We start from the raw sequence: 16,269 nt of genomic DNA on the forward strand, positions 1-16,269 counted from the left end.
AACACAACGGATCTGGGACTAATATTGCGCAGCAGCTCTGATATGGTGCCATGGTACTGCAGTGTATTACCAGAGTATATTGCATATGAGGCTGTGTGGTCCAGTGGTTAAAGAAACAGGCTTGTAACCAGCAGGTCCACAGTTCAAATCCCAACTCGTGTGATCCTGAGAAACTTTTGGGTGAGATGTTGTAAGTGACTCTGCATCTGATGCACACTTCACACATCCTAGTCTTGTATCTTGTAAAATGCTTTGTGATGGTGGTCCACTATGAAAAGCATTATATAAAAATAAAGATTATTATTATGTATAAAGTATCATTGTGATGTAAATATATGAAACTCTGGACACTTTGGTAACATTCAACCAATGGCTCATATAATTGTAGCTGCCTTTGTGTTACCATTGCCCCTTAGTGCAGAACCTTTGAAATGCCTAGTAAAATTATTTGGTAAGTGTCGTAAAGATATACATTTTCAGTAGAGTTCCAGCCTTCTACAGCATCCCTCTTATGACATTGTATAATTTCATCAGCGCAACATTTTTCAGTCCATTCAGTTTGACACTGGTTTCTAAGTCCATGCATGACTGTACTGTAGGTACATGTAGGACAAAGTAGGGGGGATACTCAATAATTAAGCTTAGTAGCTGAAGAACCTTCACTGCCCTTCAATACTGACTTAATACATGTTGGTAGGAAGCCTGCGGATCTTGAGAAAGCATCCTTTTGCAGGACCTGGCTGTCTTGACCTCTCAAAACTGTTTGAATTGAGAATTTAATTGAGCTTAGTGGTGCATATCCCTAAAAACACAACCAGCATTCAATTCTGCCTAACTGCAACAGCAGCACTTTGTCCAGAACTGTAATACCCCAGTAAAGTGCTTTGAAATGCTCTAAGTGGGGATAAACAGAATCTAGATACTGATATATGAATGTCAATGCCCCAGAAGGCAGCAGTGTTTTTTTTCACAGGCAGGGAGCACTTGTTCCTGCAATGGCCATTTCCCAGCTTCACGTTTGCTCTCACTCTTTCGCTCTCTCTCTCTCTCTCTCTCTCTCTCTCTCTCTCTCTCTCTCTCTCTCTCTCTAAGACTTTGGGGTGTCTGGCAATATCAGAGAGGGCTTCAAACTTGCCCCTGTAACTACTGTTGGCAGCAAACCTGCCCCTGTAGTGACTGCTGGCGAGTGGAGCTTCTTTCTTTTATCAGCAGGTTGACATGCGTTTACGGTACTTCTCGATAAGGGGGATGAGGCAGCGTGAGGTTCCTGTCTGGAGCAGGAATGGATGTTCCAGAAGGTCCATGGCAGTCGCTCTCTGCAATGGATCGCTGGTTAGCATCCGACCCAGGAAATCCTTAAGAACCGGCGAGGCCTGCAAGATTAAAGAAAATTAAGTTACAAATTACTCCACTGTATCACAAGCCGTTTTCTCGGTAAACTAAAATCTAGTTACGTCTTTGTTTTCTGTGGCTCGTTCTAATGTGTGTGTGTGTGGGGTGGTCTATATATATAGTATAGTATATACATTCACAGAAGTTTAAATCATGTAAAGTTTCACTATACCTCATTAACAGTAAATAACCACCATTTTGTTTAAGGTGGTTAAAGTGGAGAATAGACAGAATTTGTTTTACGCCTTTCAAAATGTATTAATAAATAAATAAATACACTTTTGACAAGACATTTGCTTTCATCATACTTAGAAATGTATTTTAAGACTAGTCAGGACCAAATTAGGATTTCAGGTAACCTAAATTTTTGCAAGTAAATCATTTTATTAGGAATACAGTTTTTTTTTTTTTTTTTTTTTTTTACTTGAGGTGCTGATGCTATTTCTTTTGTAAAATGTTTTCCTACTAACGCCTACTAAGCATCAGAAAATATTCTTTCAACAAGTGGAACTTTTGCCAGTTTATTCATTTTCTTAGCTCTAATTAGCACAACCCTATCTTACCAGTAAGAAATATCAAAAAAGGTACTTTAAAAGGTCAGAGGCCATTTGGTCAGTGTGGTCTGATTAGAAAGGCTGGATGCTCACCATGTGTGTGTTCTTCACCGAGGGAGGGGGCTGGTCTCGAAGGCGCTTCATGGCCTGCACTGGATCATCGCTGAAATAGGGAGGCTCTCCATCCACCATCTCCACCACCATGATCCCCAGAGACCAGACATCCACCTGGACCCAACAACAGGGACTGCGTTGGTTGGTTATCATGGCATTTTCAAGAAATGATTATGAGCTATTGTTTATGGGTGTAATGTAATGGGTGTGGAATCTCTGGTCGAATGGCAGTGAAATGGTTCATATTTACTGGCTAGCCACTTTGAGTCTTTTTTAGTAGAACACGATTCTATCTGAGGCTGAAACAAACCTTTTGTTATAAAAAATAGAACCAGAAATCATACAGAGAAAAGGCAATATTCAGAAGTACGAACAGTGTCGTGTCTGAGCCACATTTCAAATAACACTAACTACCACTGCAGCGGTATCCAGGAAACAAGGTACTGATCAGAAAATGCCAGTGCTGGTACTAAACATTTCCATTGTCCTAGAGTGTAGTGCTGTATTTCTGTGATCATTGTGCTACCAGCTGCAGTACTTCTCTGATTCTGTGATGCACACAGCTAACACCCTGCAAACCCCACCTGAGGAAGTGGCTTACAATTGCGAACTTTAGATAACAAATATAGAAGCATGATTACCTGTAATAATGTTTTAAGATATAGTGGTTTTTCAAGGTCTTGGTATATATTTTTTTTTGTGAAAAAAGAAACAACACACTTTTTATCTTTCAAAACTAATTATAAACAATTTAAATTCCACAGTGGAGTTCTCAAGTTAAAACTGCCAATTTGCTTTTTACTAAGTTTGGAAACATTAACAATTTTATTTTATAATTTGCAAAAAAAAAAAAAAAAAGCTTGCACATAAAACCTTGAAAAAGCATGCTACATTGAATTTAACTCATATGTCTGGGATTGTGACTGTTGTGTAACTTCAGTTTCAAAAGAGGAGACTTGAAGGTTGAGAAAGACACACTTATTATCTGAAATGGACAGGCGAGTCAGTGACTCGTAATCAAGCACATTAACCATCATAGCGAAAGAGCCATCCTGATACCTGAGGTTGTCTGGTTAATATCACAGATGGTTGCCACAGTATGTCCATAACTGCTTAACTCTTTCGTTTGTTAACTGCAGTTTCCAGCATGTGCTTACCCCTGTCCCGTACGGTGTTTTGGAGATGACTTCCGGGGCCATCCAATATGGGGTTCCTACCAGGGACTTCCTCTTTGGCACATCTTTACTGATTTGTGCACAAAACCCAAAGTCTGATAGTTTGATCTGGAAAAAAAAAAATCAAGATTAATAATTTTTTTTCAGTGGGTGCCATGTGAAGATGTAAAAATGAGTGGCGTTTGGAGACACGAATTGTTATAGAAAACCGTATTGTTTTCTTTAAGTTTTTTTTTTTTTTTAACAAAAGAATATTATACTCTTGATTAAATAAATTAAAAAAAAGTATATATATATATATATATATATATATATGCGCACTATTTACTATTTTATGAATTTACTATTCGTCAATATTACAAAATCAACTTGGCTCGTTAGGCACCTGTATGTTTTTTTTAGCCGCACGGAAATTTCTGATAAATGATGACATCATTACTTGCACAGAAACCCACTTGCACCTACCGCAGTTGTTTTAGTGCAGTTTTAATACACAAACATAGTTGCTGATCATTAAGTAACTCAACTAAATTAGTAACATAACTCGCTACCTGTTCCAAACAGGATTAACTAGTGCGGTTATCATTGCCTTTTGCATCCGAACTGTGTGTGAGTTAAACCATATTAAGAGCAGAACTACCAACTGCATTTAGGCTGTGTGTGTACAAGACCTAAATAATGCTAAATATAGCAGTCACTGTATTTAGAGCATCACCAAAAAGTGATCACCAAATAATCTGATATTTTGCATAAAGTCTGTGTATAAGGTAACATACAGTAACAACTTCCATGAAGAAGTTTTAAAATAAACATTTTTAAAAGAGACTGACGAAGGCTGCAGTGATTGTCACACGAGCGAGTGTGTTTGTGTGTCCTGCATACCTGTCCATCGAGGGAAAGGAGGATGGAGTCACTCTTGATGTCTCGGTGGATCACTCCCTGGGAATGGAGGTAGGACATGGCCTGCAGCACTGCCTCACACACTGTGGCAATCTGCTCCTCATTCAGCCTGCGATACCAAATGACAAAACAGGAAACCCCTTCACCTGCTTTCTTCCACTCATTTTACAAACAGGCTTTCTCAATGGCTTGCTGGCAGCGTTAAGGTAAATCACAACTTTATGTTAAAGGCTTATCAACACAAATCGCCTCCATTATACAATACAGATAAAGATAAGTGTTTCCCTCATGTTTTTAATTTGCTGTAATGTTGTTTCAAACACTGATTATGCTGGCAAAATAAACAAAAACATAAAAAAAAGACATTTTACTGTGAAATTCTCAATTCAATGTTCTTTTTTGCAGTCATTTTTATAAAAATGATGCTGCTTGTTAATTTAGTGCTCTAGAAAGGTCTGGTATAATAGCATTGGCTTCAATCAGGCAATATGCCAGCTGACACAAGTTTCTGATTGCACCTCAGTCCTGAGCTGAGCACCCCCTGCAGTCAGCCCTCTGCTTCACTCAAGCAGAGTGTCTTGTGATTTTGTGATGTGGACTGATGTTGTATAGTTGGGAGCTTCTAACTAAAGGGTTATCCTGTTGTGCCACCTTAGTACTGCAGTCGACATGGTAAGTTTTAAACTGAAGGTTACTAGATTTAGAGATGTGCTAAATACAGTGTTGCAAGCGACAAGCATAGTAGGTGATACATTGTTAAGATCAGAAATATTTGCTGTTTTTTTTTTTGTTGTTGTTGTAGTAAATAAAGCAAGAATTTCTAATAAAATAGGGTATTAAAATAATATTTGTAAATCTTTCTGTAACAAATGTTGTTATCTTGTGCTGTTTTATTTTATAGACCAGTAAGAACAAATCTTTTCCCTCCAACTTGTAGCAGTTCAGTAGCATGAAGGCCAATCTGTGGACATTTGTGATCACGTAACCTTTAAGTAAACTTAAGAGTACAGTCTGTTTCAGTCAGTGTGCTATGTGTCAGCCAGCTGTGATGCTATGATACCAGTGCGAGTCATGTCTTCTCCACATCCAAAGATAGAGGAGTGATATTGCACAAGCAGCAGCCAACATTTTAACAAAGAAAAAACATTACATACAAAAATATATCTAGAAAATAACTAGAATTTTAAAATACGAAACAAACTGAGGGATTTTAACTGATTGGAAATTTGAAATGTTACCCTGACTCAAAGTGGCATTGTATTTCTTAAGGTTAAACATCCAATAGCAATACTAACTTGAAATTACTTGTACAGGTCTAGGAATGATTTTGTTTATTGTTGGCTGAACACTTTTATAGCATGTTACATCAAGCAGGTACAATATAGTCTTCCCCACACAGTAACATGTGCCTCCCAGAGGAAAAAGGAAAAAACTTGACACTACTACCCTACTGCACCAGCCCTTTGTGAGCTTTAGGGGTGTCCCCAGAAGCCATCAGGTAAGTACATGTCATCTTGCACTTTTCTCTGCCTGCCTTCAGGGAAATATTTATCAGAATAAGAACCTCATAACCCCAGCCTGTCAGAAACACCTGTTACTATGTAGCTCTAGTTCTGTTTTTCTAATGACATTTGAAAAACAGTTTTTAAAAAGTGTGACTTATCATATCCTTGCACTGATGGCTTGAATTCATAAAGACAGACAATCATGTATTAGCTCAGAATATCCCCAGACTATTCACACGTTAAACAAAGTGTTGCCGTCACTCTAATATTATATGGCAAACTAAACGATAGCCTTACCTGGTTTCAGCTACAATGTTGGTTAAAGCTCCACCCTGCAGGTATTCCATTATGACCCACAGTTCTTCTTCCACCAAGTAGCTTTTGTACATCTCCACTACATTTCTATGCTGGTAGTCTCTCATTATAACAACCTGAGAGCAAAACCAAACAGATTTATTTTGGTATCCATATTGATAGTGGCTAATCTAATTGAACTAATTAGAAATGTGTTTTAAACAATGACCAGACCAGCTTCCACAGATAAACGTTATTATTATGACTTGTGGTTGGTTAGGGACAACTGGTGGTAGCTGCCGAGGACTGTAACATCTGAAAGACGTCCATTAATACACAGTATCAAAAACACTACTGAGCTGGCTCAGGAACAACTGAAACATTTTCATAGTTCAACCTAGGTAGAGAAATCTGTATCAATCAGAAAAATGTTTAACAAGTTAGGTTGCAAGTACTGAGGGTAACCTCTTCCTAATAAAGTGACAAATCCCTGTCATTGTTATTGGGAAGGCATGTAACTTCATTGAACGGAGGTCCTGAATATAATTTCTAAAGCTACTTACCTCATTAAACAGCAGCTCTCTTCTTTGCTGTTTCCGGAGGTCCATCATTTTCACAGCCACTTGACGTCCGGTGTGTCTTTCCCTAGCGATGCACACAATCCCAGTAGAACCTTCCCCAATCTTGACAAAGTTCTCCAGGTATGTTCTAGGGTCCCCCTTGTCTACCACCATCTTCAGAGCAGCCTTAAACTGCTCATGGGTCACTTTGGGGGCATCTTGAGGAGGTGATTTGGGGCTAGGCGAGCCATTCTGTGTGGCCCTGAGAAATGGCGAGCTAGTCTGTGGTGGACTGATATTAGGGGACCCTGTTGGAGAAGGTCGGACCTGAGAAGGACTATCCTGCCGCTGGGTTGCAGGCTTGGAGCTGCCAGCTGATTTCTGAGAGATATTTGTCGCCACATGATTAGGGACCATAGTTGGAGAATGTCTGATGGTATAGCTGGAAACAGGTCTAGCTGGCCTATGAGTCCTTGTCAGAGAAATAAGAGGACTACTGGTGCCATTTGGGTGAAAATCTAGATGTTGTCGGAAATTGACATCTGTCTATAAAAAGAAACACGTAGTAAAATCATTAGATATGCACACGTACTAACTAAGCTGAACAGAAAAATCCACCAAACACACATTTCAAACTCATTATATCTGAATAGTTCATAATTGTATGGACCACTTATAGTCTATAAACATGCTCCTACCAGATTAGAGAATGTAAATCCTTGACAAGCATGAATTCATATTTATTGATTAAAAGGGCATTATTGTTATTTTTTGAAATGGCCAGCAGTTTCAGGATTCTACAGTGCTTTACTGTGTGACCATTTCGCAATACTTACTTATATAAGCAGAAAACCTGATATAACCAGAAACAGTTACCACAGAATAGTCTTAATAAATCAAGTCTCACTGCAGACTGAACAGGCTACATTCTCAAATAAATATGTAATGTCATTTATCTTTAACCCTCCACAGGTCTTTGAGCTATATATCACTATTTACTGGATGCTAAAGGCAAAATGAAATAAATCACATTTAATTCTTGTAAAAGAATAAACCCTTTTGTCAGAAGCCCTAAGATCACTCGAATCATCTTTATATTTCAGAACAGCTGCTTGTCCCTCCATTAAAAAAGGGCTTGCATCTCTCTTCTAAGGTTAAAGTGCCCCTACAAAATCCATGAAAAGGAACATCTTAATGGCAAAAAAATGTTTTACCTTCATGTCATATGAAGACAGTGGTCTTCCAGGGCTGTTCAGTGTCCTACTCAAGAGCCTTTCCTTTGGAGTCAGCTCTGGGGTACTTGGGCTTGAACTGGCCTGGTGTTTTCCGCCAAGCCAGGGACTAGCCGGATTGACAAAGCAGGAAACGGGTCTCTTTTCTGGGAAACTGCTTCTTGCAGGCTTCTCCCTCTTCACCACAGAAGGTTGTCTGGAGTTTAGTCTTTCTGTGGAGCCCACAATCTCATTATGTTTGGACAAACCTCGATAGAGACTGCTTGGTTGTCTATGGTCCTCTAAAGAAGACTTGTACACCTCAAAAGTTGACTTGGCCCTAGTCAGCAACCCATTGGGTGATCGATAAGCATTTTGTTTTGGAAAAAGATGTGGACTCCCGCTTTCACTCTTTAATTCTCGAGATCGGTCCTTCCAGCTGAATTGCCAGTCATATTTTCCCATCATGCTTGGATCTTGGTACTCGTATCGATCTTCCTCCTTGACCTCCCCCAGTCGGCCCAAAGACTGGGCCCTCTTCCTTGCTGAGGGACTTGTCTTACGTAAAGAATTGGAACTGGTCACTGAAATCTTGTTCAAGTCTGATATAATCGCTGAGATGTAGTCATCTAGTCCTACGATGCTTCCCCGCACAATGGTCTAAAAAAGAGATTTAATAATTTTCAAAAAGAAAAAAAAAATTTGCAGAAGCTACAAGAGAGGACATTGTTCATCCCTGTATGCTATATACTACAATGTGCAAATTGTACCACTTTCAGTAAAAGGAAGACATAATAATAATGCAACAAAACTGGTGAGAAACAATGTTGAAGAACTTAAACTAACCATATAAATGCCCCATTGAAATACTTGTAAAGTGAATGCACCTAGACAGTAGGCCTCATGCAGCCTGGCATATTTAATTTGAAGTTCTTATCTCAAATCAATTTTCCTCAGAATAAGCCCTTCTAAATCAAATGTCAGAATTGTTTATTCCTAGTTTGCGAGAGACAGGGGCACTACTGGTGTTGTTCCCTTATTCACAGAAACTTACACCATGTGTCTATTTGCAAAACCTGTTTACATAAAAATATGGACTTATGAGGATAAAATAAAAAACAACTCCTTGAGGTATGTTAAAAAATGACCCCATTAAATGCCTGGCATCCTGTAGCAACAACCAGCACACACTGTGCCTGACAAGATTCAGACAGAGAATGCTACCCATCCTCTAAGGTGAATTATACCTGGCTCAAAGTATATCATTTGCCTTAAAGAGTAAATAGCAGGGTTCCGAAAAATATGGCGTTACACGTCCCCACGTGTTGCTACAACTGTTTAAATAATGTTCCTGTTTCTTTTCTGTTAACATCCTGAGAACTTTTTACACTTATAACGTCTGTTAACTTAAAAGTCTGTTCAAAATGGCCGCTCTAGTGCACTGATGGTGTAAGGATTATTGCCCACATTGTCAAACAGGTAACACAGCAATAACGATCCATGATGTGGTACGGAACAGAAAAGCCAGAGCACTTGTTCTGTTTATTGTTTTATCGCTTTTCCTGCAGTAATTTAGAGGACAGATCGCAATCCCAGTGCACTAGTGGACATTTTAAAAAGAGCTTTGTAGCAACACATTGGATCTGAGTTTTTTCTTTAATAGTTCGTAAATTTCCACTTTCTGTTCTCTCCAGCTATCTCCATGTGATCCCATTTGTGACGACTCACATAATTTCCCAGCTGTTAGTTACTTTTGATTTTAACCTTATAATGCCCAGGCAAATTTTTTTTTTTTTTTTTTTTTTTGTGATAACATTTTTATTTGAAAATGAGAAATACAATACAGTAATTCAAAACAGCAGAACATTCCCATTTACCCCCCAATTCTGTCTCGTCTCCCTGTCCCTCCCACCTCTCCCCTCTCCCCAGGTGGCAACCTCCCCCCCTGCAAAGGACCCAGAGAATCCACATCAGACATGGACAGCTGAGGACTGGTTTATCAGCAATTTAATGGTATCTGCGGCTGCTCCCCAGGCCTGTACAGTCCCCTCCCTGTTCCCATGAACCCGAGCGATAGAAAGCTCCATATAAATAATGTCAAGGAATGCAAGGGTCCATTGACACCAGGACGGGGAATGTGGAGGCTGCCAGAACAGGGCTATCATTTTCAAAGCATTATTTGGAAAATAATGATCGATCAAGATTTCTATTTTTTCTGTTCACTTTCTATAGCATATGGCTTGAAGAATCATAACTAGGAAAGCATTGCATGACTAGGGATATTTGGGACATGCTGCTAATCGGGTTTTAGGGGAGAGCTACCACTACTATGGTACTTATTCTATACAAGTAACTATAACCCAAAATACCTAATTACATATATGCGCATACCCTTGACCACTTTACTTGTGTGGTGTTAAATAGAGTTATCTGTCCTAGAATGTGATAACAGCCTGTTGCTTTGAGTGGATTCATCTGCCCTTGACTGGTTTGAAGAGCTGAGATAGTTAACCATGTTGTCCATATTTTCACTATGCTTCACCATATTTTACAGTGGTATCCTTTTTTCTGCAGAACATAGCCTTAAAGTGATTACAGTAATTCCATACATCTTATTTGTTGTGCACTTTCATTCATCTCTGTTTGTAAGCCATGCTTTCCGGTAGTGTTGAACAATTTCACCCTTCACACGGAGGATGAAATTGTCCCCGCCCCTTCAAAGGCTTTTTTTCTGTTATTAAATCAATCAGCTGCTCCCCCTATTGACTGACATTCTTTCAGCCAGTAATGTCTTTGACCCAGAGGACACTGCTGGGTAAAATGACCCAGGAAGTGCAAGTGTAAACAAATATGCTGAGACTAAGACACAGACACTTAGAACGTCATTTAATCTAAAGTAGTGACAGATTTCTGGTTTTAAATTGAAAAGATGTGTTTACTATAGCATGTGTTTCTTTTAAAACTACACACTAGAGAGCTGTAGCAAATGGACATGCAAAATAGGTCAGATTTATTTTTAAGCTTGTCATAATCTGTCTCCCGTGTTATTGGTATCTCTGTATATATCTGTCTCATAATGACAACATTTACACCGTAGCTGAGTGGCATTTCGCTGTAGTCTGATGATCCCGCTGATCCAGTCATAAGAGAGAAATATAAGGGAAGGGGTCTACAGTGTTACATCCCTTATGGGTTTGCAAAATACAGCCCAGAGAATCTCACTCCTTTAAGAAATCTATAGTTATATATTTTGTTTTTCCTTTGTTCATCTTATTAATTTCACATGTTTTATCATATAGATGTTACTTTTCTGAATTATGAAGCAGTGATGGAAAAATGGTTATCAGTAAAAGGCACATTTTAAAACTACAGTGAACATAACCCCTGACATCTAATTGCTTGCCTTCATTCTATTTCGGTTCCTTTATTTCAGTTTACTGCAATTTCAGCTCTCTGTGCGTCACAACCCTTTCAGAGGGAATATTTTGAATGTACTCTGACCAGTTGTCATCTTTTGAGCATTAAGTGTCTATTAGTAACAACCTAAAAAAACTCAAATGAGCAACAGTAAACCATTAATCAGTCATTCAGAACTGGCCAAACTGAGTTGTACTAAAGCCATTAACACAACTCTTTCTTTCCCTTTCAATGAGCCACAAATACCATAATCATTAGGCACAGTAATTAAAATGACCACATATTATTATCATTAAAAAACAAAGTAATTGTATAGAGATGCAATGCATCTGTTGGTTAATCTAAGGAATGGGGACACGATTCTGGATTTTGAAATCCTAATTTACCTAACACTTAACTTCTTTGTGGGTACAAGAGAGACCAAAGAATAGAGGAGATAAGGGTTATCCTAGAGACGTATTATTATTATGTATTTATTTTAATAAGCCTTGGAGCACTTGAGGCAGGATTTATCAAGTTAACAATACACAACTAATTAACAAAAAAAACTGAAGTATCCATTCAAGTTAAATATAACCGTTTGGGTTTCGACTTTTTACTAGTTTGGTATATACTGTAGTTTGTACTTTATATAAAAACTACAGTATATAGATTTTTTAACCCCTTGTAAATATCACTCAATACAACAAGAATACAGTGGAAAAAACTAGTCAAATACATTCGGCACTAGACCTTAGAAACTAGTAGTCAACTAGATGTCAGAGAAAAGCAGGACCATTTTACTTTCAGCGTCTTCTTCCAAAAACAAAGCAAACAACTGTTTTGCAGCAATACTGCTTCAGTTTCAAAGCTGTTTTACCTCTACTATTTAAGTCAAATCAGTGTAATTTTTCCCCCATTTAGCTGAATGTCACAATATGATTTCAACAGAGCAGTACTCCAATTCTCACCATATAGCTTTTTTTTTTTTTTTTTTTTAATCTGTTATGCAGATGTGGTTTTGAAATATGCTTGTCCTGCATAGCACAGATGTTCAATTCTTACTTGATTTTACTGATGAACACCCATGCAAGTATCATGTCTAAACTTTATTATTATTATTATTATTATTATTATTATTATTATTATTATTATTATTATTATTATTATTATTATTATATTAGCGTTTGTCCTTACCCAGGGCAACTTACAGTTGTATACAAAATAAAATATGTCAATCACTTTTTTTTTAGAATAACACAGTAAGACAACTATACTTAGCATATAGATACTAATAACACATTTCTGCACCTGAGTTGTGTTATATATAAAAGTAGTGAATTTGACTTATACCAGGATTGTATTTAAATACTGTGGTTTATCTTTTACATTCTATACTTTTCTATTCTTTTTACTTTTAAAATGATAACAGACCCTTAAATGAACAGTTTTTTGAAAACGGATTATACCCATAAAAGAGTACCAAATAAATTCAGTAATTTTGTTTGCCATACTTATACAGCCTTTATAAAAGTTTACCGTAGTAAAAACATAGCAAAGTGTAATAAAGCATGGTAGAGCACTGTAAAGCCCAGAGAGCAATGGTAAAGCATATTTTATAAAAAGCATGGTAAACCATGGTAAATGCATAGTATAATCATGTGGAAAGCATGGAAAAATTGCACATTTACTGTAGTAAGCTCTTATAAAAGTATGCATTTACTACACTTTGTCATATGTTTCTGTAATTTACCACCCTTGCCTATGCAATACACTTTACTATGCTTCTACACTAACTTCTTCCCTTTCTCCTTCTCCAAGGAAATCAATATAGTGACTAGTTTACTTACCACTTACAATGAGCAGGAAGTCAGGAACCATGGAGAAATAAATCAATGACTTCATGTTAAATTCAATAAAATAAGAGGACTCTTCTTTTTTCCTAAATACAAACAAAGACTTCACTAGCAGTTAAGGGTTTGTTATCCTGCTCTTCTGTTCCCTCAATTAGGCAGGATAATTAATGCATTGACAGCATACAAATGAAACAACAAACTATGGCAGGTTTTAGAAATTGCCTCAGGGTTCAGTGAAGTGCTTTTTTCACTCTAAGCAGACGCTATTGGAGTTGACTAGTATAAAGCATACCAACAGGTAGACTCTCCCTTAAAGCAACTCAGTACTTAAGAATGCAAAGAGACATTAAACAAGACGGAACTTGAATGAAAAACAAATGCATTCTAATGGTCAAGACAGTTCATACCTTTTCCACATGTATTATATGCAGTTGAGCTGGATTACTCTGCTGCATCATTAAATACATAACCAGGTAATTTACACCATGCAGAAATTCTGAAAAATGTGCAATTCCTTGTTTTTTTGTGTCCTGAGTGATGAAGATGTTGATAAAGACAGTCAAACAATATTACTTGTTTCTTTTAGTATTTCTGCATATGTTACCATTGGGTGTGATAGATTAGACCCTCAGGGTGTATGTGCTGTGTGTGTTATGCCGTCTCTATACACTCAAGTAATTAGATACAGCCCCTTAGTGCCAGTAGTGATGCTTTTTTATACAGACACAGGGAATTTTGTAGTAGCTGCTGTACAATGAAAAAGTAGGAACAAATCAATATACTAGTTTAAAAAGGTATTGTAATGCAATTATTTGCTTATTTTTGTATTGTTCCAACATGTTGTTTTAAACACAGTCCCCAGGCTAAATGAACAGCATCTAACGAAGCAGCCATTGCAAGGTCAAGGCCGAATAAACAGGTCAGGGGGTATTGTAACTACAGGGAGTGATTATAGACTTCAGGGTTAAGAAAACACTTTTCTAGGGTGTTCTTTGTTTAATCTTGTAGAAAAAATCTTGTTTTCGAAGTGCTTGACATTCCAACCAAAGCAAAAACTGAGAATGAATAAATATGAAAAGAGCTGCATATAGGTACTCACTCACTACTCACTTTGCCATAACTCAAACTGGACAAAAAACTAAATAATAAAAAAAAGAAAATACAAATACTACTTTTCTGAAAACCACACTTTTTGTTAGTATAACCTGTAAGGGTTAAATTAATGATTGTCAAATCCTAAAATACCGTGTTACTTACTTTAATGCATTAGTAACATTATCACTCATCATTATCACCATACTGCAGCTGTTGAACATTTGCACGTCATTTTTCTTTGTACGATGTCACTCCTTGTGATCAATTTCCTTTGACTGTCCAAAGGAACTCACTCTCACAGTGACTATGCCTTTCCATCTGCCACAGGGATTGAACTAAACGTGGTTTGAAATCATTCCCATTCGTTTCCATTGGCAGGAGAACTATATAACAGGATATGAACTAGGACTCTGACAGCATGAATATGGACTAAGCGAATTAGCTCTGGCTCAGTCCATCTGATGGTGGCATACAGAGTATCCATACACACAAGGCGCACAGTGACATGCAGCAAGACCCAAAACCTAAAATAATTGAAGAGTGTACAATGCAATGTATGTGGTTTTATTTGTAGCATGAACAATACAATATAGCGTGAAAGCTCTTAACTCCAGATTGTCATGAGCATATATATTTTTTTTAATTAACTGCAAATAAATAACTCAGCTATTTAATTTAGCAGTGTGCAAGTAGTTTAAATTAGTTTTAGAATTGTAATTGGTGTGGTTTTTTTTTTTTTCTTTCAGAATAAATGTTGAGTAAAATGCTTCTAGAATTTGGACCCTATTGTAACGTGTTTTGGTTTGACATATTTATTGAGTCAGTGACCCTTGCTGTACATGTCTGAGGGCAGATTGAATTCTTCCCTGCAGCTGGAAAGGATGTCAGTGACAGTGAGCACAGATTGAGTTGAGGTTTCTTTTGTTCTGAAATTTCTTAATGTATAAACTATGCATCCACTCTTGAAGCTCCTGATCTTGCCCAGATACACAATATTACTATTTTTGAAAACAGTCTTTACACCCTTGTTATACATTCAAAATATCATGGAGAACAGACAAAGCAGACTTACTACTGCAAGAGCAAACTGTATGTATGTTGGAGGTTTTTTTTTCAGTTGTTTTATTGTCTTATGCAAATTCAATTCCAGTGTTCCTAATTGATCTAGTCTAGTGCAATTTCTTTAGTTTATTTATATCCAGTCTTACAAAAAAAAAAAAAAAAAAAAAAAGATTCCGTTTTGATTATCCAAGATCAATCTGCATGGCTGCTATTGCTAATTCTGTTGTGGTTTGTGCTAACCCTGGTTCAATCAGTGAGTCTATTGTCTATTTTAGTCTTCTGTGCTGCTTTCAGGAACTCATTTCATGCCCATTTATATTCATCAATATTTTCTATTAATATCCCAGTTGACATTTTCTGTTGCTATTCCAATAACCTTATCCTAATCAATCCAAATCAAAATTTATTTAAGTTGATTTGCAAAGAATTGATAGCAGAAATTAGCATCATTTACATCCAAATTGAAAGCCCCCCCGATATGATTTTGCATTGCAATCCATCCATTGATATGATTACTAGACCCCTTATGGGGCACAATCCTAAATGTCGCATGTAAGAAAAACAAATGCTCTGTGCCTTCAGAATTCCTGCAGCAAACAGCTGCATTACAGTTTGACACATGCATTTATATATTTTGATTTTAATCAGTAAATTACTTATTTTTTATATAGAAAGTAAGTGTGTCTTTTCAAGGGTTAAATCTAGCCTAAGGCAACTATGGTGTATTCCATTTGTCATTGCCCACGCATAGGGTGTGGTGCTGCTGGATTTCAAAAAATACAGTACATTTGCTAGCCTTACGGGCGATGAATACTTAAGACGCTTGTACATGTGTGTTTCCCAAAGTACATTTTAGCCACTGTCTACCTTGAGAATTGCTCATTTAATGATAATACACCTTGGTATGGATGTTCCCCAGCACAAGTTCTTGAGGAATCCAAGTGCTTTTACACTTTTGAGTTCTGGTGTTTTGATCAGCGCTATTATAAAGTATAATGGCAACCTTTCTGTGAAAAATACACCAGTGTAACTGTACAAAACATGTTCACCTACTACCCAGTTACTATCCCCTCAGAATACGCCAGTGTAACTGTACAAAACATGTTCACCTACTACCCAGTTACTATCCCCTCAGAATACGCCAGTGTAACTGTA

At 37.3% G+C, this 16,269-nt stretch overlaps 1 protein-coding gene across 2 annotated transcripts in view; it reads right to left on the reverse strand.

Annotated features, from left to right (window-relative positions):
* Window positions 1-242: 242 nt before the first annotated feature.
* Window positions 243-16,269, reverse strand: part of LOC121323827 (serine/threonine-protein kinase PAK 6) — a 32,840-nt gene continuing 16,813 nt past the window's right edge. For both annotated transcript variants that reach the window (XM_041265084.1, XM_041265083.1), the window contains exons 3-9: window positions 7,709-8,365; window positions 6,498-7,040; window positions 5,938-6,071; window positions 4,118-4,244; window positions 3,218-3,343; window positions 2,040-2,174; window positions 243-1,373 (exon numbers count right to left, since the gene is read on the reverse strand). In XM_041265084.1, coding sequence (XP_041121018.1) covers window positions 1,206-1,373; window positions 2,040-2,174; window positions 3,218-3,343; window positions 4,118-4,244; window positions 5,938-6,071; window positions 6,498-7,040; window positions 7,709-8,365 — 1,890 coding nt within the window. In that variant the 3' untranslated portion in view covers window positions 243-1,205. The remainder of the gene's footprint in view (window positions 1,374-2,039; window positions 2,175-3,217; window positions 3,344-4,117; window positions 4,245-5,937; window positions 6,072-6,497; window positions 7,041-7,708; window positions 8,366-16,269) is intronic.

The sequence above is a fragment of the Polyodon spathula genome, chromosome 12 (assembly GCF_017654505.1).
Source record: "Polyodon spathula isolate WHYD16114869_AA chromosome 12, ASM1765450v1, whole genome shotgun sequence".
NCBI classification, from domain to species: Eukaryota; Metazoa; Chordata; class Actinopteri; order Acipenseriformes; family Polyodontidae; genus Polyodon; species Polyodon spathula.